The sequence below is a fragment of the Silurus meridionalis genome, chromosome 8, assembly GCF_014805685.1.
Source record: "Silurus meridionalis isolate SWU-2019-XX chromosome 8, ASM1480568v1, whole genome shotgun sequence".
Classification (NCBI taxonomy): domain Eukaryota; kingdom Metazoa; phylum Chordata; class Actinopteri; order Siluriformes; family Siluridae; genus Silurus; species Silurus meridionalis.
In genome coordinates, this window is record NC_060891.1 from 13674646 (window position 1) to 13700636 (window position 25991).

The window sequence follows — 25991 nt, forward strand, 5'->3', positions numbered from 1 at the left end:
GTGGTGGTGGTGATGGTGGATGCAGTCCGTATAATGTCACGCGCATTAACGTGCGTATTGTATTACTCTTATTGATACTGTATGATTTAACTATTAACTGAATTAAATAGTCAATAAAGTGAACATTAAATAAACATTAAAAAGTTGTTATTCTTTCTGTGTTCTTTCTGTTCTGTGCCTCCCTCTGGTGTAAAAGCTGTGTAGGTGAAACATCCGGGCACTTTTTGACTCCAGGCTGAAGCTCGTGCGTGCAGGCGTGGCGGGCCCTCCAGGTGACGTCACGCTACGTCAGCACGATTCTAACGGGCGGACTTTTCAAAATGGAGGAAAGAAAAATATTTTGGAGCGGAGCGGAGCCACGAGCTTTATATGGATTTCTACACTCTGCAAAAGACAAAAGCACGCGTTCAATGAAATAAAAAAGGATTATCATTTAAAATATCCATCGTGCCTGAAGAATTTTTTCAAATAAGGAGTGTAATGAAGTAAAAATGAGCGTCTCTATCGGCGATAAAATCGAGGTAAGCTGCGGAGCTGCGCGGTCACGTTAGCTAGGCGGGTTCATGTGAGACTATCAAAATACTCAAAATTATGTGTTTTTATTTTTATTTTGTATCTCTAAATTAGTCAAACTGCGTTTTCAGTGCAGTTTAATAGGTGGAGCTACTGCAGCGGGAAACTAGCATTCGCGCTGGTTTGAGGTTAGCTAACTAGCCGCTTAAAGTGATTGACGGGAGGAGAGTCTGAGAGAACCTGAGTGTGTTTTGGGAGGGGGTGGGTTGGGGGTGGGTGGAGGATGTAGATGGATACAGGGGTGATTGAGGGCAAAGCCGCACAACTTCTCACTCGGGATTTTAAGCACCTGTGTTTACGGTTTGTATTTGGAGAATTGGGACGTGTTCTGTTGCTAGGAGACGTGCGATGGCGTCCAGTGGAGGTAAATAAGCGGGAACAGAGCCGGGATCAGTCTGAGTGTCGGTTTAATAAATGTCATTGTCAGATGCAGGTATCCAGGGACGCTATCAGAGCAGGACACACACACACAGAGACAGACACTCAGACAGACGGAGGTGACATCGGCAACACCGCTTACATCTTTTGCGACACAAAATTACATTTTTGAAAAGATGTTTGACGCGATTCGGTCTTTAATGCAGGATTTAACTCTTAGCCCTGCACGTGCGGTAAATAATCAGATCCTCACGTCATCGGAAGATCTGAACATCGAGGTAGAGAAACATACGCGCTGTGTTCTGAAGAGAGAGGAGAAACAGATTTCCTGCTCTTTTGTGTTATTAACCCTTCACACCCTGCAGGTCAGATCTGTGTCTCATTCACGTCTACCTTTGATTTGCAGGACTTCAAAGTTCTCACCTTGCTCGGAAAGGGCTCCTTTGCCTGCGTCTACAGAGCCAAGTCTGTCAACACGGGCTTGGAAGTAGCAATCAAAATGGTAAGACTGTCCCCTCTGCTTTTCCTTTTTGCATCTTTTTGTAAGGGCAGATGGGCGGTTGAGAGGGCGGCATATGCTCTGTGTAATTGTACTTGGTTCCCCTGTGTTACCACAGATTGATAAGAAGGCAATGCACAAAGCTGGCATGGTGCAACGTGTCATTAACGAGGTGGAGATCCAGTGTCGGTTAAAACACCCCTCAATCCTGGAGGTGAGTTACAGTTCCCCCTCAGGGACTCGTTAGTGTGGCGTCAGACTAGTGAGCTGTGATTTACCTGTCCGTACCTGACTGTGTATTTTTGCTTTAGTTATTTAATACATGTCCAAATTAATCTTGTGTGGGCTTTGCAAAATTGTTTGAAACGGTAAACATATAACTGTTGTGCTACTCTGGGTATAATAAAAGCGTTCCCTTGCTAGATTTTGGATAATTTTTTTTGGTAAGCGTCTGTTGACCCCTCCTCCTTTGTTCTCTTTTGTTGAAGCTGTACAATTACTTCGAAGACAGTAATTACGTGTATCTGGTCCTGGAGATGTGTCATAACGGAGAAATGAGCCGTTATCTGAAAGACAAGAAGAAGCCTTTCACAGAAGAAGAAGGTGAATTTTATTTTTGTAACGACAGCGAACCGGTAAAATGCATAATGTTTGGTGGTAATTGATTTTTAATTATTTTAAGCATTAAAATGCGATTTTGACAGAAATGCAACCCTAAGTCATTGTTCTGAATGCTTCTCTTCCAACAGTGAGACACTTCATGCACCAGATTGTGAAGGGCATGCTGTATCTGCACACTCATGGCATTATGCACAGAGACTTGACTCTGTCTAACCTGCTTCTCACCAGCAGCATGAACATTAAAATCGCAGACTTTGGCTTGGCCACACAGCTCAAGCTGCCTAGTGAGAAGCACTTCACCATGTGTGGCACTCCCAACTACATCTCTCCTGAGGTGGCCACCCGGAGTGCACATGGCTTGGAGTCGGACGTCTGGTCACTGGGTTGTATGTTCTATGCTTTTCTGACGGGAAGGCCCCCCTTCGACACAGACACTGTCAAACACACGCTCAGTAAGGTGGTTTTAGGGGAGTACCAGATGCCCACCTATGTGTCAGCTGAAGCTCAGGATCTTATTCGGCTGCTGTTACAGAAGAATCCTGCTCTGAGACCCAGCTTGTCAGCAGTGCTAGACCACCCTTTCATGACTCAGAATGGATCCACTGCAAACAAAGACTCCGGGGGTAGTGACGGAGGCTCCATGGACAGTGGCATAGCGACAATATCTACAGCATCGAATGTTACCAGCAACAGCAGCAGCAGTCGGCTCCAGAGGAAAACCAGACAGGTGATTGGGCAGGCCTTACCCAACCGCATGGTGCCACTGCCCAACCATTCACAGCAATCCACTAGTTCCAGCTTTAAAGGAGATCAGGAGTGGCAGCCACATGCACCAGGCAGTGTGAGGATAGCTGTGGATCCTGTCAGTGGAAGGCCTCATTCTCGCTACCTGAGAAGGGCACACTCCTCTGATCGCTCTGGTGCTGGCTATAGCCATGCTAGGCAGGAGGTGGAGCTTGAGCGATGCCACTCAGAGGAGACACTTCTGGGATCCGGTCGCATTTTCCCATCAACCTCCAATTATGCTGAACATGGACGTCTACCCTCTCCACCTGTCAAACAGCCTGCAAGGTCAGAGACTAGGTCTAGAGTCAGATGGTATTGGATAAACATTTTAATTGATGTTCCTATATATCATCCTTTCAGTATAAAAAAAAAATCTTTGTTGTTTGCTCCTATTGGAAATGCCATTATATGACTGATGTATAAGTATGTTTCTATTATTAAAGAATTACATTTCTATTACATCTCCTTCTACAGCTCTGGGTCCTCCTTTTCTGCTCCAGTACATCCTGTCAGATTACAGACAGCAGAATCCAGCGCACAGCCATGGTTCTGCACAGATGGTATTTTACTTGTTTGATAGGAGATTAAAAGAAAAATCTGCTATAGCTGACAAAGGGACTTCATCTAAATAAAAAAATAAGCAAAACAATAGTGATGAGCATTAAATGTAAGGTTGATCTATTTTTTTTCTGATGATGAACTATGATACATTTTTTTTTTTTTTTTTAAGGTTCTTTTAAGAGACCAGCAGATGTCAGCACTTACAGCAACAGTGGTAGTTTCCATTCTGGGCGAGAGACAGTTGGGGCTCTGCCTTCCTGCCCTGACCGACCAACAGTGAGAGCAACGAGTAGCCATCCTTCTCAGTTATACCACCAAGCCTCTTCTCACAGTGACCCCCTTCCCTGTAGGGAGGATGGGTTTGGAATGAGCCACTTTCCAACACCTCAAGGCTGTGTAGATCCCCAAACTGCTCCTCTGTCCAGGAGCAAAACTAATGAGGGAAAGGAAAGGAAAAGTCCTCTGTTTCCTCCTCTCTGTTCAGCCAGACTGAAGCCCATTCGACAAAAGACCAAAAATGCTGTGGTGAGTGAGATTACTTAAGGGCTGTTAACATATCCTGAAGGTTGTAGTTGTGAATGTGTTCATACACTATTTTTACTGTCTTTTACTGTGCATTGTTTTTTTTTTAGGATTACATGTGCAGAATATGTTTATACATTTTCTTTTTAGGTCAGTATCTTAGACACAGGAGAGGTGTGCATGGAGCTTCTAAAAGGCCAAGGAGCTCAGGAAAGGGTCAAGGAAGTACTGAGGATATCCTCTGATGGCTCCATGGTAAATAAATTACTTATTTGTTCACATCATAAATAGTAGAAGACAACAAAGTGACTAGAGAATTAATTTTTTTGTCTGTACAGGTAACCGTGTACCAACCCAATGACGGGAAAGGTTTTCCTGTGCTGGATCATCCGCCCTCTCCCCCAGAAGACATTTTTATATGCAGCTTTGATGATTTGCCAGGTACTATTTCAAAGAAATAACAGGATTTTTAATTTGTAATTATAGAAGTTCTATTTATTTTTCTTTTTTTGTTAAAGTGCATTTATTCTGCATTGTGGATATGCCTTTATGAACAGGGGACACATTTTTTTGTCATAAATTCAATGTTTTATTATTTAGAGAAGTACTGGAAGAAGTATCAGTATGCCACAAAGTTTGTTCAGTTGGTGAAATCAAAGACCCCAAAAGTAACCTTGTACACCAAGTTTGCCAAGTGCATGTTGATGGAAAACTCTCCCAGTGCAGACCTGGAAATGTGCTTCTATGATGGTGAGTATTACATGTTTGAGCTGTTAGTTAAAATTGTACTTTTTTTATTATACCAGAATTTTTTAATTATTATTATATGTACACATTAATAAATACCTTTATTTCTGACCTTTGCAATGCATGTGTAATATGGCCTTTATTATATTTTGTTGTTAAGAGTCTTCGTGTCCACTCATTATTTGTTCTGCTTTTTAGGTGCAAAAACCCATAAGACAAGCGATCAGGTGCGAGTGGTGGAGAAAAGCGGCAAGTCGTACACACTGAAAGGTGATATAGGTGTAAGCGGCGTAAGCCCTGAGTGCAGGCGCTACATGGAGCTCACAGATGAGGTAATGCTCTGCCCAGTACTTTTATCCTTAACGATCTTTAAGTCATGAAATGTTAATGATGTCTGTGAGTTCTGTGCACTCAGCTATTGTTGTGTCATCAAATTAAGATACTATTTAGCCATATACAACAAGGTAATTTTGTTTGTCCTTGTGTCAGGGGCACAGGATGTGTCTGTCTCTGGAGGCTGCCATCAGTGCTGAGGAACAGCATAGTGCTGGAGCCACTCCGTTCTTCCCCATAACTATTGGCAGGTCAGACTCTTCTTCTGAAATATGCCACTCCTCGGATCCCATTACATGCATTATGATAGTGATTGATTTCTATGTTTAACAGGACAGTGTCCATTCTGTTGTCTCAGCCTCAATCTTGCAATATCAATTACAAATTATGAAAATATTTATTTATAGCACATTGCAACAATGCACACGATAAAATTAATTACAATTTAAACTTAAATGTTTAACTTAAATTTGTTTCATGCGTCTTTACTAGAAGGCCCACTAACTCGGCCTACTCCTGCCCAGTGGCTCAGCCTGCATCTGATCGGGCTCCTACAGCTCCTGTTGAGGTTGCTCAGGTGTGCCTGAGTCCACCTCATCAACCCCACATAACCCCTTCTGTAAGACACACATTTCAAATATGTTTATGATGCATTAGTGTATACTATGTTACAAATGTCAGGTTGTAATATAATTGCCTTTTTTTTTTTATATATAACTAGATGATTTCCTACAGTGGATCTGATTTTACCACAGCCAGTATGGCTAAAGGTAACTCACCACAGTCAGCCAGAGATGGAGGTAGCGCCAGCGCAGGGAAAGTGCTCAAGTCCATCTTTGTACCCAACATCGGCTGGGCCTCTCAGGTAAACTATTCATTGCTCTCGCAACATCTCTTCAGAAAAGAAATAGTTGAATTAAAAAACATATATAAAGGGTACTGCAAAAAATAAACAAAACTTCATTTGAAATAAATTGATCCATAAATTAAAGCAATTAATTCTCAATGAAACGTTGGTGTTTTCATTTATTTGATTTTTTTAGTTAACAAGTGGAGAAGTATGGGTACAGTTTAATGATGGGTCCCAGTTGGTGGTCCAGGCAGGAGTCTCTTGCATCACATTCACCTCTCCTGAAGGACACATCACCCGGTAAAGCACTTTTATCAAAACAAAGGAATTAATGTTTTTTAAATTTCATTGTATAATTAAATAAGCTTTGCCTATTACTGAATTTCTCTTTACATTCTGTGATTAGCTATAAGGAGAATGAGAAGTTACCTGAGCTGGTTAAAGAGAAGCTGCATTGCTTATCATCCATTCTGAGCCTTTTGGCAAGTCCTGCTGCACGACGCTGAGCATTGACACGGTCACAGAAAACACAGAGCCCCATGCTGTGATCACCATGCAGGGTGAAAATCAGTCCAAAGCACTTCCTTTTTCTACTTTAAAAAAGCTTCATCCACTTGTACATTCTCTACATGAAAATGCATTAATTGTCTGTAAATACGTTTTAAACAGTTGTACAGATTGTTACAAAAATTATGAAAAGTATATATTTTTATGTTGTACAGTGTGTTTCTTGAACTCCTCATCTTGTACATTTGCATTTTTTAAATCTTGCAACAGTGAAGATTTAAGCCTCTGGGCTTAAGTGAAAAGTCAGATATACAAACATATCAACAATAAACATCTGTCTGCTGGCTAATGTGACTTTTAATCTCAGTATTTGTTTTATATAAAAAAACCCAACAACAAATAAATCTGCTCTGACCTCATTTAAGCATTTATAGACCATTTCAACGGCCATTCTTTCATATGAGGAAGTGACGTCTTTGGATGTTTCCGGTTAACCAACGCGCACATTCAAAACATTGGCGGGAGACGGCTTATACACAGTGATATTTCGAAAGTTTGTTTATTCTTGCTATTAAAAATGTCTAAAACTAGAACCATGTTGTACATGCTCTCTCAGACTTTTAACTAACTTGCTGTCAGAAGTGAAAGTGTTTAGATGTCACAAAGTGACGCTTGGATTACAGGAGTGAAGTCTGGATACTGACTAACAACTCGAGGATCTACTGTTATCTAAAAAAAATACACGTTAGTTATCATTGTATTACATTCACCTTCTTTATTCGTGACCACACACAGGGTTCAGATATCACATAAGGAGCAAAACGTATGAAATAATACAATTCAAGAGTTCAGTTAGCAATGTGAATCATTATGAGCATAGCCATACAGATTTAAACAGACATGCGCACTAATGACGTCCCAGGTTACCACAGCAACGAGCTAATCATAATCCACATTGTATGACCAAATGTTTTCGATTTTTTCCAAGAAAGACTTCGGATTAGTTTTTAACGATTCTCTCGCATAGCCGCACCCGGTCTCAAAAAGATAATAATACACGTCTGGACACGGTACTTCAGGTAAACGTTTAATACCATGAGTGAAACGTTGTCGCCTATGTTTAAAAGGGTCCGGTAATTCCACGTTATCATCTTTTTTTTCCCTTTCATAAATATCTTAACTATCCTGTTTTAGCTTAACTTAAAAAAAACGTGTTGGTCATTTTGTTTTGACAGCTCTGTGCTTTACAAAAATGGCGCCACCGGAAGTGTCGTGCATGTCTGATCCTGAAGCGTTTCTGCTGGCGCCATTTTTAAAGCACAGAGCTGTCAAAAACAAAATGACTAACACGTTTTTTTTAAGTTCAGCTAAAACAGAACAGGTAAGATATTTATAAAAGCTAAAAATGGATGATAACGTGGAATTACCGGACCGCTTTAATTAAGTTTAATTGGCATCTTTTTTTTTTGCACAGCCAAAACAAAACAAAACAAAACAAAACAACACAGCACTAAAAGAAGCTGCAGTATCAGTCCAAAGCAACTGGAAAAGCATCATAAAACTATCATTTTGATGCAAGGGATATGCAACTAAATATAATACAGGATTATTCAAAAAGAATCAACCGCTTTAAATACGCAATATTTTGTTAAGGAAAAGTATTATACTCACAATCAACATTTTTCCGAATGGTCACTGAAGCAATGCGTCATGATCATGTTCATATCGGTTTATTCTTCTTGAATAACTCTGTATAGCGCTATTTCCATTCATCCACTGAAAGTCTATCTGTTCATATAAACTTCTAACCTGCAAATAAGGTAAACGGCCGTCAAATGGTTCCCTGCTCTATATCTAGATATAAAATATTCATTTCAGACCCAAATGTCTTTAATGTATCACAAAATAATTCTCCAGTTCTGTTCATGTATTTATTTGCTGGATCATCCATAGTTGCAGTATATGTGTGATATTGTAGCCGTATGCGACAAAACTGCTGTCATTTAGAGATTAAAACAAACAATATATTACATCATATTATATCAGCATGCCTATTTCATGCCCCTAAATAATAAAAGTGTACTGAAATTCTAACTGAATTTGTCACACATATAAACATCACACTGTAAAAACACGCACCAAAAGCCTTTAACAACAGCTCTGTTACAAAAATAAAATAAAATCAAAAGGTTGATAAATAAAATAAATGAATAAGGAATACGATATAATTTTATATAATGGAATTGAATAGAAACATATCATAATTAATAGAATATAACAGATCTATAACTGACATATTACATATTAAAGTTATGACTAATATTTAGTACTAAATTCGAAATTTACAACCCCTTTATTTATGTATATTTTTAAAAGCGCTATACACACAACAAAAACGTACATTGAAAAATAATTGAGTTGCTGAATAGAAATTGACCTCTCATTGAGAGTCTGATTTCTGCTGAATCCGATGAAGACGAATCACATGAATGCAACTAGTACAATCGCGCCCCCTAAAGGAAACGCGGAGGTACAAACAGAAGTCAATGTGATGACCAGCTGGAGGCGCTGTGTGCGCACATACATACATACATACATACATATATATATATATATATATATATATATATATATATAGAGAGAGAGAGAGAGAGAGAGAGAGAGAGAGAGAGAAAATTTAAATATACAAATATATATTTATTTAATATTATTTATGTGTTCAAATTTATTTGTGTGTGCGTGAGTGTGTGTGCGCGCGCACGCACGCCTGCACGCACGCACGCACGCAAACGCCCCGGCGGTATGACTAAATGAGGCCGGCCTTACGTCACGAGGGTGTGATCAGTCCAGGGATTCAGTTCGCAATTTTCGCGCGATCAGACTTCATATTTCACTCCGTGCTTCGCCCCGGCGTGCCCCTGAGCTCGACTTTCACCCGGGGGGAGCTCATGGAGAATCACGGACAGCCCTCCAGCTAGCGAAAACCCCGGCAGCTTTATCCGACGGAACGGGAGATGTCCTCGCTAGCTAGCTCGGTAGGTACCTGATCAAGTTTGGCCGATTGATTTCAGTCCCAGAACCAGAGCTATGGCCCTGCACGAACCTGTCACGCCTCCGCGCAGCGATCTCTTCCCCAAACGATCCGATGTCACGCCGGGCGATGAACGGTTCCGGGGATCAACGACGTGCGCGCGCGCGTGTGCTGCTTCTGCTAACTAGCTCCGCTGTTTGTTTCTCGCCTCAAATACATGCAGAAAAACAAAACAAGTATGCAGGCCGACATTAGAGAGAACTCCCCCCGACACGAGACAGGATGTGTGCGGTGTTTAGCGCCTTCATTCGCGTGTCTGTATTTCCTCCTCACAGTCTCCTAGTGTAGCCATTACAGGTTAGCATTGCTGAACCCGGAGCAGCATCACCTTCTACTCAGCACTGTTCGGGGTTCTCTACGGGTGGATCTTTTCTAGACTTCCTTTTTGTAAACAGAACAGAAAAATAGCAGGTAACGCGTGTCTCTCCGCCGTGTATCCGCACAGCCGCCTAATCAGCCCTCATGTCTTGTCTTGTCCTGTCAGGGCTGTGCGTGTGAGTGAACGCTGTCCTGTAGTTTGTTCGTGTCGCGGCCACATCGGGGGACATGCAGACGTTTCTGCGGGGAAAACGCGTGGGCTACTGGCTCAGCGAGAAGAAGATGAAGAAGCTCAATTTCTTGGCTTTCGCCGACATGTGCAGGTAAGAGATGTACATCATTATCATCATTATCATCTTCATCATATCTACATTACATTTAACCCTTTACACACCCTGTTCACACACACGTACACACGAACTTGGTTCTCTATCTCTCTTATACACACACACACACACACACACACACACACACACACACACACGCACACATATGAAGTGCATACCACTGATTATCTCTTCATCATGGCACCTGTTAGTGGGTGAGATATATATATTTTTTTTTAGATACATTTTTTTTGCTCAAAGTTGAAGTGTTAGAAGCAGGAAAAATGGGCAAGCGTAAGGCGAGTTTGACAATTTGTGAAGGCTAGACGACTGGCTCAGAGCATCTCCAAAACTGCAGATTTTGTGGTTTGTTCCCGGTCTGTAGTGTTCAGTATCTATGTGGAAAGTGGTCCAAGGAAGGAACAGTGGTGAACCAGCGACAGGGTCACGAGCGGTCGTGGCTCATTGGTGCACGTGGGGCGCGAAGGCTGGTGCGTGTGGTCCGATCCAACAGATTGCTGAAAAAGTTCATGCTGTTAATGCTCAACAATACAATATTAGTCAGGTGGTCATAATGTTATGCCCGGTCCGCATGCCCACCTCCAGCCCTACAAATAAGGAGACATCTATATCTCAGATGTGCTATTTCAGTAGAATACTGAATTCATAGTGTTTATACCAGGAAATGTGTATATAAAAATAACAGTATCTCACAAAAAGTACTCAAATTTCAGCAAACATTTTAGTATCTTCTCAAGGGACAATACTATAGAAATTAATGCCATTATTGTCTAAATAACTGGCAACAAAAGTACACTCTAAGTAAACATGTCAAAACTGTCCAAAGTGTCTATTTTGTGTGAGCACCATTATTATGTAGCACTGCCTTAATCCTCCAGGGCATGGAATTCACCAGAGCTGCACAGGCTGTTGCTGGGATCCAGTTTCACTGCTCCATAATGACATCACAGAGCTGCTGGATGTTAGACACATGCCACTTCTTCACTTTCTGTTTGAGGTTGCCCCACAGGTGCTCAATAGGATTCAGGTCTGGAGACATACTTGTCCATTCCATCACCATCACCCTCAGCTTTCCCAGCAAGGCAGGTGTCATCTTGGCAGTGTATTTGGGGTTGTTATGATGTTGGAAAACATCCAGTTTCTGAAGAGAGGGCTTCATGTTCTGCTTCAGAATGTCACAGTACATGTTGGAATCCATGTTTCCCTCAATGAACCGCAGCACTCATGCAGCCCCAGACCATGATGCTACCACCACCATGCTTGGCTGTAGGCAAGACACAATTTTCTTGGTTCTCCTCACCAGGGTGTCCTCACACATGCTGGACACCATTTGAGCCAAACAAGTTTACCTTAGTCTCATCAGACCTCAGGACATGTTTCCAGTAATTCACGCTTTTGGACAGCTTGCCTTTAGCAAACTGTTTGTGGGCTTTCTTGTTAGACCAGCTTCGTAACCGGGCCTTCCGCTTCTCCAACCTCTAAATCAATGTTGGCAGCACTCGTGATTGTTGGTTTTTAAAGTCAGCTTCTGCACCTGAGGTACAGCACGAGGACTCAACTTCTTTGATAGACCCTTGCGAGGTCTGTTCAGAATGAAACCCATCTTGGAAAACCTCTATATGACCCTGACCACTGCACTGTAACTTGGTTTCAGGGTGTTACTGATCTTCTTATAGCCTACGCCATCTTTGTAGAGAGCAACAATTCTAATCCTCAAATCCTCAGAGAATCTTTACAATGAGGTGCCATGTTGAACATCCAGTGGTCAGTATAAGAGAATTGTACGCAAAGCACCACATTTGAACTGCTATGATACAAGATACACAAATTTGTAGGGTCTGTCAGGCAGAGTAAAACTGAATAGGACATGTGGCTTTGCATAGTTACATGACCTACAGCTGTTATCACTTAGGGTGTACTCACTTTTGTTGCCAGTTATTTGAACAATAATGGCTGCATATTGAGTTATTTTTAGAGGACAGTAAATCTATACTGCTTTACAATCTGCACTTCGACTACTCTAAAATATATTATATATATTATATAAGTATATAACATTTCAATTTCTGTAGTATTGTCTCTTGAGAGGCTGTACTAAAACGGTTGATGAAATGTGAGGGGTGTACTGATAATTTTTTAGATACTGTATACATGGCTGTCAATTAATAATATATTATATTATTGATATAATATTTAACTCGTGATTAATCGCGACCTAATCGCACATTTCGATCAGTTCTCTACTTTAAATGAATACTTTTCACATATACATTAACATAGGCGCGTACAAATATGAACGCTTAATACAAATGTGTGTTTATTATTAGTGAAAGCAAACTCTTCATAGAGCATGAAGACAAAATATACTTGTAAATGTTTTAAAGTAATTATGTTCTTTTGAATTACGTCAATTATCAGGACACCAAACGGAACCATTACTATGTTTTTCTACACGGACGGTATTAATTACCGGATGTGGGCGTCATTGAATATTTAAGTGCTTGATTTGAGACTTGGCGCAAGTTTAGTAAAACAAATGTGTAGTGATTAAAAAAGATTTTTCGATGTATTATAATTTTTTAAATATCCGAGTAAAGAAAGCACGTTGAAGAAATGTGTGTTGTGTTAAAGGTTTAAATACACATTCTCTGAAACGATGTTAAAGTGTAATAAAGTATTTATTATACACGTAATTAATTAGTTATGCATAAAGTTTTTTGAACAGTGCCACCAGTTAAGAAATGTTGATTATATATACAAATGTGTGCAAAAATTCAGGTACCCCAATGTCAAATTTTATATTTCTGAAACGTAACCAAATTATTGTTGATGATTCATGACTTTATATTTGATGGACATGAATTTAAAAAAGTCATTAAATAAACATACAATAGGCATGTGCAATACTTTTTGACACCCTACATTCAAAAACACAATACCGCTGTTGCAATAAAATGTCTGTAGCCAAGGTTTTCTAGGAGTCTGTAGTAGAGGCTTGTTTTAATAACTAACCAAAACAGACGCAATTCCTAGTTGTAAAATATTTGGACTCTCTGATATTCACAGAATATTTAAAATCTATTTAAAGTGAAATTTAAAGGCCTGCTTTTTTTTTTTTTTTTTTTTTTTTTTTTAAGTAGTACATAGTGGATTTTGAGGTGTATTAGAGTTCATTGACCTTTGGTAACATTTTCGCATTTATTTTTTCAATGACTAATTTGCAGCCAGACTTCACTGATATTTACTGTAATACATTTTTCAGTTCCCTATGAAATGTCTTTTGTACCACTGGCTGCCATACAACCGTAAAACATAATAAAACCACCCCAGGTTTAACAGTTGGCTTAACAGTTCATTTGATCAAAACTTTTTCATTAATTTTCATTTCATCCTTCTTTTCTCCAATTATACCTTTTGGCGTTTGTGTGCCGTAGAGTCCCATTTTTCTTTGACCTCGTCGATCCACGGCACTTGTTTTCAAAATGTCTCTGGCTTATCTAAATATTGTTTTGCATACATCAGATAATTCGCTTTTGCGATGAGGATGCAAGTAGGGTTTTCCTTCTGATGACTCTTTAATGCAGATCAGGTTAGTGCAAGCAATGCTGTAGAATAGAATGGTGCAACCATGACTCCTCCTGTCAGCTAAACCCTCCTGCAGGTACTTCCTGTCGTATGGGGGTTTTACTTTGCGTTTCAGCATGTGTAACAGTTTTATCCAGTCGTTCTTATTTGCCACAACTATCCAGTTTCATAATGACATTTCAGATAAGCTGTAATTGTGAGCTTGGTGCACTTATGAGGCATAAGTTAAATTCATTTTAAGATCCTTAATCTGCTCAGAGGCTCCTGTAGTTCTTAGGTGTTTGTACAAGGTCTGAAGTTTCAGATCTCTTCTCATTTCGAAAAGCAATCAAATGCGTTCTTTTATCAGGGGTGCCAAAACTTTATATATATATATATATATATATATATATATATATATATATATATATATATATATATATATATATATATATATAAATAAAGAAAGAAAGTTCTGCACTAGTAAAGGTTTTCACACTTTAATGGGTTACTGGTTGATGTTTAATAACCTTTGAGCCAAGTACTAAAATTCAACCTAATTACATTATACACCTTTAACAACCACATTCCGAAGCAGACACATTTTTGTTTTTTTTCTGCTAAATCGTCAGAGCAGACATGCAATAATAATAATAATAAATGCTCCTAGATCTGGTGACTAATGAAACGGTGCACTCCGTGTGACCTGCCCTAAAGGGAGACGGATTGCACAATCCAACCTCTAAAACTGTTAACTTCGTCACTTTTCTAAATCTGATTAGACTGTGTAATGCAGCCTTTTCAGCATGCGAGTTACTTATAAAATGACCAAGTCAAAAATGATCTACCTACTATAAAAATGCATAAATAAATCTCTTTTTTTTGTTTTTTTAATGTCATGCGATCTACCCACACTATCTTTGCGATTTCCCCCCATCTTCCTTTTTTCAGCTATGAAAAGTCTCAGCAGTTATCTTTCATCTTCTGTTTGTGTTACACATGATCAAGCTTTTTTCCATTTATGATGAAATGATGAACCTTTCGTTCACATGAATGTAGCCTGTGGGTGTATTAGAAATCTGGGGTGTACATGAGCTTGTGATTCTGCTTTCACATGCTTTTCTTCAGCTGCGATTTGATTTGATTTGATATTTTCTAGGCAAACCATCATCAGTAAGCATGCTTAGGAAAATAAATAATGATGTAAAATTGTAGTGCTGTAGTGCTACATTGTAGCAGACAATTAGGAATACATATTTTTTTTAAACACCATGCTTTGAGAATGTTGGAGAAGTATAGAGAAGGTCAGAAGGAGTTGCAGTGTGTGTTTGTGGATTTAAAGAAAGCGTGCCGAGAGAGGAGTTGTGGTATTGTATGAGAAGGTCAGGTGTGTCAGAGAAGTATGTGAGGGTGGTGCAGGACATGTATGTGGACAGTGTGACAGCAGTGAAGTGTGCAGTAGAAACGACAGACTGGTTCAAGGTGAAGGTGGGACTGCATCAAGGATCGGCTCTGAGCCCTTTCTTGTTTGCAGTGGTGATGGACTTGTTTCGGGGGCAGGAGCTCAGACATTTTTATTTATTTATTAATTAATTTATAATTTATTTTTTTCCTGTCTGGAATTAGTGTATTATATGTTTGTGTCTGGTGTTTGGGTCATTCACTGTAGAGAAGCCGGGTTATTTAGCATTCAGAGGATGAAAGCAAAGGAAACCTGAGTAAGCATAACAAGGCAGGTGAAGAGTAGGCTTTTGTGCTGAGGTGCTGTTTTTTTTTCCTTCTTCTTTTTTTTGTGGCCACTGAAACCTGAGCAAACAGAATTGTTGGCTCGACAAAAGGTCCTGGCTCTGTGTGTGTGTGTGTGTGTGTGTGTGTGTGTGTGTGAGAGAGAGAGAGAGAGAGAGAGAGAGAGAGAGAGAAAAAAAAAGAGCTCCTATAACCCACATTTGGACATTTGTGATAGTGAAACTAACCCTGTTTCACACTGCAAGCTGTATCCCACTGTACCAGTCTCCAACTGAATGAATAGTTATGCAATGGATGGATAGGCCAGACATGCCTCTGATTAACTGAGAAACAAAAAAGGAGCGTGTGAGAGGAAAGAGAGAGCGCGAGAAGGGGAAAACGAAGCGAAGAGATCAGAACAATGTGATCACTGTGAGCGCTGAGCTTTTAGCTGACTGTGTTGATTTGTACATCCATGTATTTACGACTAAATTGAGCACGAGAGTGGCGCTGCGATGGATTTCGAGCTTCGCACAAACCCTGTCGGTGCCCGTGTGTTTATCTCGAACCCATCGCCAGGAAACGTGTTTGCATGTGTTTATTATTTATGAGCATTCATTTGGCTGACGCATTTTTATCAAAGTCTGATCACACAGGTGAGGAGTCGGTGTGCAGTGAAGCCATGAGGAGTTGCAGATGTTGCAGATAACGTTCCTTTCAGCGAATAATTTCTTTTACAAAAATACCATACATACTTTATACATGATACTTAGTGACTGAATGCACTTATGATGCACTGATGCATTAGTTATTGCATTTTTTTGTCTTTCCAATTTTTTGTATTTTAAGTTTTTATGTTCTTTTTTTTTTTTCTTTTTAGAAAAAGTTCAGCGTCTTTGCGCTACTGTAATGTAGCTGATATGTTGGTAAAGGTTGTGTTATGTAGGAAAGCTGCTCTATCCCCCACCCCCTCCACCCTCATTGTCTACATGTGAGAACCAAACCTTAGAGACTGAAATCAAGTAAAAAATATTGCATCGGGGTTTATTTATTAAGTTATTGAGCTCATCCTACAGGTTTCGCCTACATTATTTGTTCTGATCATGCGACTTACTAATGATCCAGCACAACTTGGTCACAAGGCGAATATTTTTACATACCAAATAATTACTTCCTTTTACATCTTGGACATGCTTGGACCAAAGTTGATCCTGTTTTCACACCCTGAGATTGTATAGTGCTCCACAACTCAAGTTTTGCTCTATATGAAGTCTCTGTTCGAACTTTTTGTTCGAGGTTAGCAGGTTTATTGTGCAGGAGTTTGTTGAAAGGAGTATGGGAATCAATTTCCTGTAGTGTTTTTAGTTTTTTTTTTCCAGCGATACTTTATTGTGTCAAAGGCGGGCTTTTGTTTCTATTTAAGCTCTGGCAAGGCCTTTTGTGTTTAAAAGGGTATCTGATGAAGTTGGTGAGAAGGCTATGGTAGACTGACTATGAATGCAGTCTCTCTCTCTCTCTCTCTCTCTCTCTCTCTCTCTCTCTCTCACACACACACACATACATACACAGCACACATACACAACACACATAAGCTTAGCCCAATAGCTGTTTTAGACAGTTTCTTTGTAGCCAGGGCAACAAGGAATGCACGAAAACATTCTGAATGCCTGAGTGTGTTACACTCCTGTCTCACACAGCTGATGGTCGGGAATCCCTGCTGAAACCATAGAAAGCTAAGGCAGCAGTAAAAGTGCCTGTTCAGTAGTATGGACAAAAAGATGGACGTAGGCTTTAATAGAATTAAGGAATTAAATGTCTAACACTGAATTTCCACATTGCTTTGCGATAAAACATGATCATTAAATGGAAACCTTAAATAAAAAAGAGTTTTTGTGGAGTTTGTTATTTTGTGAAACATGCTTTACAGATATTAAGATCATAAATGGAATCTTTACATATATTTTATTTGCCAGCATTTCATAATAGATTGTTTTGCCGCCTACTCATCTTTGATTCATTGATTGATTGATACTTGGCTTCACTGGATTCATGATGAGTGCTGATAGTGTTCCCTAGTCAGACTCGATAAGTGGAATAATTCTGCTGGGGAATTTAGATAAAAAAAGGCTGGGAGTCATTAAACATTAGGTTTAATCAATAACATGGCAGAAAACGAGATCTGACAGCACACATTATCATGTTCAGTTTTTGTTCCTATTGAAAAAAGAAAAGCTATGCAATGAACATTAACGTGTTCTGAATGTCTTTGCGGCGTGGAGCTCTTGATCAGGTTTGCATTAGGAGATGCTACTGTATTAATGTGTGTTGCAATGTTGAGAGTTATTAATATTTATGGCATTTGGCAGATGCTCTTATCCAGAACGACTAACATTTCTCATTCATACAACTGAGCAGCTGGCAACCTTCAGAACCTTCAAGTCCGATGCCTTTAAACCACTAAGCTACCATCTCCTCAGTGGTTAAATCATATCCCGGCTAAACAGTAACATGCCTGGCTACAGGTATAAACTGAAGCCTTTACACAAAATGTAAAGAAATTGTATTTTTATGCACTGCCCATTCCTACTATGTGTGAGCAGACATCTTACGCAGTCACTTATTTTTAAAGAGGAAAAAAAACATCATCCTTGTAAACAAACAGTATGGAGTATTAATATGTATTATGGGATGTATTCTGTTTTTGCATGTTAGGCTCTTTTAATAGTATTTTAGGTCAAAGTATTGTACAGATTAGCGCCTTTGAACAACTGCCATGTAAATAACCTAAATCCCAGCTTGGCCTAGTCCTCTGGGGCAGCGTTAATACTGTGTTCAAGTTTCTGCACGAAACCCAATGTCAGAGTCCAGGCCTTCACCTGCTGTCTTCTCTTTGTTCTTACATTGTTTTCTGCCTCATCACTTGTCACTTTTGGATTTAAGTCCGTCCCATACGAATGCATAGAAGTAGTTTGAGATTAGGCTTATTTACACGGAAGCCCTGGTTTGCCGACTTGTAATGCGCATTAAAAGCGTGTACTGTATATGCAACAAAAAAATGACATACTTCTGAATGTGCAGGAAACGAGTATAGCAAGCTTACATACCCGAGCTTACATACACATTCTTTGGTTCCTCCTTCACGACAAAAGTTTTGATTTATTTGAAATATTTTCTTGAATAATTGAAATATGGCATAGACAATGAGGAACACCTCTGTCCTTCATCATTTTGAAATATCAAATTATTTAAATTTTTTTTTTAATGGAGGGGTACCAACAAATTTAGTCTACATCACTCCTTGCTGCATTTCAGGTTTTCTTCATTCATTATTTTATATAGAATTTATATACAGTATTATTTCATTTATCATTCATTTACACATCTGCGAATTACACCCTTTTGAAATAAGTGTGTCATACTTTGCAGGCCGAATTTGGCGAAGGTTTGGTCAATATTCTCTTAAAAAGTGTTCACATTCCACAAATCTACCAATAATTGGGACACAGTAATTCTACTATTTATGACTGATTATCTCGAGATGGGTCTACTGATTGCTTGTTTTTTTGGATAAAAATCTGAAAATCTGTAATTGGCAGTGCTGTTTGGTTTTAATGGATGGCACTTGTGATTGGTTCAGTCAGGAGCATCTGTGAGCTTATGTATGTGGATAGATAATGCTCTCCTCTGGTTGGTGTCACATGTTGCAGAGGAAACGCATAATAGCCTTCACCCTCTCCAGCTGAAAGACTGTGCCTTGGCTGACCTGCCACTTTATTTGGGATTACGTAATTTTGTAAGTGTAATAATGTCAGTAAAACTGACTTTAGTTTATCATCTCCTCATATAAACCTCTGATGATACCATCCTATGAAATTAATTGAAATAAGCTTGGACACTTGTCAGCTTGTCCTCCATGTATTCTTTCCCATATCCAGTAAGGATTCTTAGTGTTTTGTTTGCTGTTGGGTTACTAGGCGACAAACATTGGACATATTATTTATCTTTATATAAAAAGTAAGCTGTTGAAATATTTCAAGCTCGAATGTAGGACTCGAGTCTGTACGCTTTGATGAATGATACTTGGACAGGAAACTTAGTTTGTGGAATGAAATCTGTGCACTTTCAAAGTGGATTATAAGAAGTGCATCTAACTAGTGTTTCTCAAACAGCTCAAGTTTGAATGGTCCTAGTTGTTTTATTGCTTCATCTGGAATTCTAAACAGATACACTGTGTGGACAAAGTATTAGAATACCTGATATATTTCCGTCTATACAGTATGCGGAGAAACACAAAAGTATGGAATGTCTTTGGATGTGGTAGCATTCAAATTTTCCCTTTACGTGAACTAGAAGAGCCAAACCTGTTTCAGCATGACAATACCTTACAAAGTGATGATACGGTTTGCATGGTTGGAGTGGAAGCTCTTAAGTAGCGTGCTTTAGAGCTCTGACCTCCACCCTACTGAACACTAGGGGTGTGACCGTACACAAAATGCACAGTTCTTTATGTACCACCTTTTCACGGTTCACGGTTCAGTACAATTTCAGTACAGTTTTCAGGAGGGTCTTTTTATTAACTCAGTTTATTATTAATAACATTTGTGAACATCAACAGTTTAAATATTAAAAACGATTTGAAATCAAATGTCTGCTTGGTTTAATCATTTATAAAATAATATTTTATAAAAATAAAGTATCATAAATCAAATTAATGTAATACACTTTATTATTTTGATTACATTGGCACAAATTAAATAGATTTATGTAAAATTTAATTAATAAAAAATTCTACATTACGTTTGTTGGTTAATTCAGATGTGTGTGTGTGTGCGTGTGTTTTCAGCATTCTTTAACTAATGTCTTCATTTCTTCTATATTACATTAATTCACTCCCTCGATATGTGGAATTGTCAGGATTTTCTCCTTTTAAGAGAAATTCTTAAAGCTGTTATTGAGTTTAATAATAATAATAATAATGCTCTCAGACTGCAAGGCGGAGACTAAACAAACTTGCTGTCTGTCCCTTAATACGTTCCTGAGTGATCTCAGATTTTAACAAGGCTGTTCCTGACGTAAAAATAAATACATTTGCTACACGTTTGTACGAAACCGAAAGCCCTGTACTGAAAACGTTTGTTACCGTTACGATAGCATTACACCCCTATTGAACACCTTTGGGAACATCATCTCAGTAAAGTGGATGGAAGAGCAAATGGAACGGACTAAATGTGGAATAGGAATTTCAGAAAGCACATACCATTCTTCTGTCTACAAACCTTTCTCCATGTAGTGTAGATTGTCATAAGTGGGCATTGAATGTTGTTTAAATAGAATAAATGTGTGACCTTTCTGATTGGATATGTTATGTATTTTTGTTGATTATGAGATATAAACAATTGTCTGTGATTCAGGCAACAGTAGTTTTCATATCTCAGTTTCTATTTAAAAAAAGATAAAGTTGTTCTTGAATTTGTGTAAATATCAAGGAATATATTGTAATGTCTACGTTTGTGTTTTTCTCTTTCAGGAAACGAGGCATCGAAGTGGTTCAGGTAAGCACATTTTGTTTTTCAATAGGAAAGCATCATATCGGATCATTCAATCCGTCAATACCATTGTATAGAATCCAAAATTTTCAAACTAAACTTGGTTTGCTTATGGCAACATTTAAAACCTTGAGAATTAAAAGCGAGCAAATGTTAACCCTTGCATGCAGAGAGTTTTCCGGTTTTCCAAAGATAACTTGTTTGCTCAGGTAGTGTATATGTTTATGCGAAACTGGTTTCTAAAAGATCAGACTCCTCACCATGAAAACTTTTCCTGGCCAGATTGAAGGTCAGAGAGGAAAAGAAGAGGCATCATTGACTTCCACAGTGTGCATAATGTGAGCCGCTTTTTCTGAGGACACCTCGCTTGTAAGATTTATAGACTTGTGTGTATTCGAGTGGGGCTCCTTTTGTGCATGTTGATCCTAACAGCTTGTTTCTTCTTTTTTTTTTTTACGGTGAACCCTTCTGATGGTTTCTGCTTCGAAGCTTCAGTCTTCATATAAGAATCGAAAGCGAAAGCAGCTACATCTCTGAAATCTGTGGTCTTTTGGTCTTCACGTCCTCACCGCGCAGCAGGAGATAATCTTGATCATCTCCGAAAATCATGCAGCTGACTGTATTTCCTAAACATCTTTAGTTTATAATCTCCTGTACTGGCTAAAACCCAGACACTGCACAGACACATTCCTTTTCGAAGGTGTGCGCATTTCATCGGGGATTTCTCAGTAGACACTACACAGAGCCTGTCTTAGACAAGAAGCACCAATCATCCAGCCTTGGGTTTGTCTGTGTGCATAGAGATGAGTCAGTACACTTTGGCCACAGAAAGTGCCAGATATGAATAATTATTTTAGTTCAACAAGGACATCTGTATCACAGATCATCTCCGTAACTGTGGCTGTAGTTGTGTAACTAGTGTATGTCCTGCCGTACTGACTGTCTGCACATCTGCTTTGGATGTGCATAGCTGACATTTACTGAACCGGAGAGGTCAGTTTTCTGATGATGTCATTGCTTCAAATTGACCGTTCCCACAAGAAAACCGAGACGGATGCTTATTTTAATGTGGGAACAACAACAGGTATTTCCCATAAGGAATTCATTATCTGTGTTTGGATCGTTTTTTTTTTTTTTTTTTATTTAACCCTTTGAGTTTGTTTCCATTCTTTTTTTTTTTTGTTTTCTTTTTTTTAAGAACGATTACCAAAATAGCAGCAATGTAGTAAGTTCCCTTTAGTGTGAATTGCACCATTCTTCTCTTGGTGTATTTCCTTCCCTTTATCATTCGACTGCCACCTCAGAACAAGTCAGAGTTTTACAAACAGGGTTCTGATTTCATGGTTTATATACAGTGTTTGTGTGTGTGTGGGTGGGATGAGTATTTACTGTATTATATGCTATTTATTATATGAATAGTTAAAACTATTTTCAGTTTCCGTTACTTAGTATTTGGTTCATCCTCTTTTTTGGGTTAATGACACCGTGTTCTACACTGACCTCACAGGTTCATGTAAATCCTCATGATCCATTTTAGATCAAATAAATTCCAGCGTCATCCGAATACATGGTTTCAGTAAAAGATGAGATGTGAGGAAAATCGAACCTGGTGTACAAAACACTTAACATGGTCGATATCACAATTTTGCTTGCATTTATATAGAGACTAAGAAAATGAAACATTACCCATATGAATTATTTCCTTTCTTTGTTTTAAAGATTAAAAAGTTGTACGTTTTGTTTATTTTCTTTTCAAATGGAAAAAATATCACAGATTTTTTTTTTAAGTGGTCTCGGACCTCACTGTACATCTTCCTGGGGTTTTTTTTTTGTTATATTTTTATTATATTTTGAATATTAACATATTTCAATTTATGACTTTGCTGAAACTGGAACTCCACACCCTGCTGTTTGTGGCAGTTTAATTGAATATTGAACGCAGCCTAGAGTAAATAATTTGATCCCTCGCCCTTTTCAGTACGCTGTATCCAATTGTTCAGTCTATCTATCACATGACTGCATATTATTCTTATTTGCTAATATCGGCTCATGAAATATGAGCAGACTCCGTGTCAATATTTTATGAAGGAAAACATTAAAGAGCGGTGACTTTAGCACCGTAGCGCCATATTATTTATTAATTTTTATTTTTATTTTTAACCGCTCCTCCTACATGTTTTCTGTCTCTCTTATTTCGGACGTCAGCACAAACACCACCCTCTCGTGTTAAAACGGAGCGTTTTATTTATTAATTTTTATTTTTATTTTTTAACCCTTTGAGTTTGTTTCCATTCTTTTTTTTTTTGTTTTCTTTTTTAAGAACGATTACCAAAATAGCAGCAATGTAGTAAGTTCCCTTTAGTGTGAATTGCACCATTCTTCTCTTGGTGTATTTCCTTCCCTTTATCATTCGACTGCCACCTCAGAACAAGTCAGAGTTTTACAAACAGGGTTCTGATTTCATGGTTTATATACAGTGTTTGTGTGTGTGTGGGTGGGATGAGTATTTACTGTATTATATGCTATTTATTATATGAATAGTTAAAACTATTTTCAGTTTCCGTTACTTAGTATTTGGTTCATCCTCTTTTTTGGGTTAATGACACCGTGTTCTACACTGACCTCACAGGTTCATGTAAATCCTCATGATCCATTTTAGATCAAATAAATTCCAGCGTCATCCGAATACATGGTTTCAGTAAAAGATGAGACGTGAGGAAAATCGAACCTGGTGTACAAAACACTTAACATGGTCGATATCACAATTTTGCTTGCATTTATATAGAGACTAAGAAAATGAAACATTACCCATATGAATTATTTCCTTTCTTTGTTTTAAAGATTAAAAAGTTATACGTTTTGTTTATTTTCTTTTCAAATGGAAAAAATATCACAGATTTTTTTTTTAAGTGGTCTCAGACCTCACTGTACATCTTCCTGGGGTTTTTTTTTGTTATATTTTTATTATATTTTGAATATTAACATATTTCAATTTATGACTTTGCTGAAACTGGAACTCCACACCCTGCTGTTTGTGGCAGTTTAATTGAATATTGAACGCAGCCTAGAGTAAATAATTTGATCCCTCGCCCTTTTCAGTACGCTGTATCCAATTGTTCAGTCTATCTATCACATGACTGCATATTATTCTTATTTGCTAATATCGGCTCATGAAATATGAACGCAGACTCCGTGTCAATATTTTATGAAGGGAAAACATTAAAGAGCGGTGACTTTAGCACCGTAGCGGCCATATTATTTATTAATTTTTTATTTTTTATTTTTTAACCGCTCCTCCTACATGTTTTCTGTCTCTGTTATTTCGGACGTCAGCACAAACACCACCCTCTCGTGTTAAAACGGAGCGTTTTTATTTATTAATTTTTTTTTTTTTTGAGAAATGTAAGGTGCAAGGTAAAAGCAGTCTTTAATCAGATAGTGGTGCCATTCATAAAAAGTGTACAGTTGTTTAGTTTTTTTTTTTACTCTAAAAATGAAACGATTTGATTTGCATTTTAAGGACCTTAAGGCTGCACCCTGACTGTATTCAGATTTTCATATTTAACCAAAGTGATCTACGTCATCGTTCAGGTTTATTTTTTCCTCTTCAGTTTTCTCATTCGTTTATTATGCGCGCTCGGTGTGGTCAGTGTTTCCTCCACACCCTCTGTCTGAGAGGGCAAATGACTCATCACGTAACATGCACTTGCTCTTCATCTGCTTATAGAATTTCGTTTCTCCATGTGTAGTAATGTTACTGATCATTTCTTTTTTTTTATGGGATATCCCTGAAGAAGGAGAAGAAATGATCATGTAATAAAACAGCCATACTTCTTCCACTCAGATCAGTCAGCTTTCGTATGCCATGCTGGAAAATTGCATGTTGATAGAGAATAGGGTAAAGACCGATACTTAGCCCAGCCTGTGTATGTTCTCCTAATGATTGCGGGAGGACAGAGAATGAGGACAGATCGAGAGACTCGCCAGGTGACAGATATTGCTGTTTTGTGTTGCCTGGTGTGTCAGGTTGCCCTAAGTATCATCTGTTTCACAATTAAATTATCAGCTGTGTCTGCAAGACCTTTGCTGTTGACTTGTCATTACTGCAAACAAATTTAGAAAGATTAAATAGTAAAATTACACGAACGCGGTCAGTTCAAATCCACTTGTTCAGTAAAGACTTTGTGTTGGATATTGCATCGGCAAGGAGCACGGCTTAGATTGTGTGTTCAGATTGAACGTGTTGCGTACCATGCCTTCTTTGCATGGAAACAACTGTCAAAACAGAACTGTGTGTGTGTGGGTGAGTGGGTGGGTTTTTTTTTTATCTGGGCCTGGTCCTTCCGAGTGATGTGAGCAGGAGATTAGGAGAACACAGAGCCCAGTGAACAGCATAATGTCAGCACATCAGCATTAAAGTTGCAACAGTGGAAATGCTGGTGGGTATTTATGTGCTGTAATGGGTTTCGTTTCGTTTGTTAATTATCGTTAATCCTCCAGCAGTGTGTATTCACCTGAGCTCTCGGTGTGTTTTTTTTTTTTTTTTTTTTTTAAGAAAATTTTTTATTGAGTTAAAAAATTATAAATTTTTATTTATTATTATTTATTAGTATTAAAATTGTAAAAATTCTGTTCTTCTCAAATAGTTTGAGTAACTCAAAAAACTTTGAATATTGACTGTTTAAACTGAACGAGTCCCAACTTATCTGCTGTTTTTGGTCAATGAGTGACTAAACTTTATTACAGCAAGCTCAGGGGAATACGACTGCAATCTCACTTTTATACACACGTATTGCATCTCTCGTGTGTGTGTGTGTGTGTGTGTGTGTGTGAGACCCATTTTCCTCAGCAGCTCAGCACTGCCTAATTGACCCAGTGTGCAATACAGTTTTACAGCCCTCTTTGTCTCTGTTTCAGCCGTCCAGCTCCATCTGGACTAGTATTATTTATGTGTACACCTGAGTCAGAATGTTAGCACTTCCAAAATTAGGAAGCTTTCTATAGAAGTCTTTGTCGATAGATA

At 38.5% G+C, this 25991-nt stretch overlaps 2 protein-coding genes across 4 annotated transcripts in view; both read left to right on the plus strand.

Moving 5' to 3' along the window:
* Positions 1 to 244: 244 nt before the first annotated feature.
* On the plus strand, positions 245 to 6731 carry plk4 (polo-like kinase 4 (Drosophila)). 2 transcript variants are annotated; one of them, XM_046855378.1, is made up of 16 exons: positions 245 to 521; positions 1358 to 1453; positions 1569 to 1664; positions 1939 to 2053; positions 2200 to 3142; positions 3332 to 3417; positions 3588 to 3943; positions 4091 to 4195; positions 4279 to 4381; positions 4541 to 4690; positions 4886 to 5019; positions 5177 to 5271; positions 5513 to 5639; positions 5742 to 5885; positions 6064 to 6170; positions 6277 to 6731. In XM_046855378.1, the coding sequence occupies exons 1-16, from the start codon at positions 492 to 494 to the stop codon at positions 6374 to 6376; spliced, it is 2787 nt and encodes a 928-aa protein (XP_046711334.1). In that variant the 5' UTR covers positions 245 to 491; the 3' UTR covers positions 6377 to 6731. The 2 variants fall into 2 exon arrangements, with proteins under 2 accessions (XP_046711334.1, XP_046711333.1); XM_046855377.1 differs by lacking the exon at positions 245 to 521 and adding an exon at positions 989 to 1229.
* A 2373-nt stretch (positions 6732 to 9104) lies between these two features.
* The window catches only part of itpk1b (inositol-tetrakisphosphate 1-kinase b), a 36963-nt gene continuing 20076 nt past the window's right edge, over positions 9105 to 25991 (plus strand). Inside the window, exons 1-3 of one of the 2 annotated variants that reach the window (XM_046855379.1) lie at positions 9105 to 9412; positions 9953 to 10109; positions 20950 to 20974. In XM_046855379.1, the coding sequence (XP_046711335.1) occupies positions 10015 to 10109; positions 20950 to 20974 (120 nt within the window). In that variant the 5' untranslated portion in view covers positions 9105 to 9412; positions 9953 to 10014. The other variant, XM_046855380.1, reaches the window with a different exon arrangement.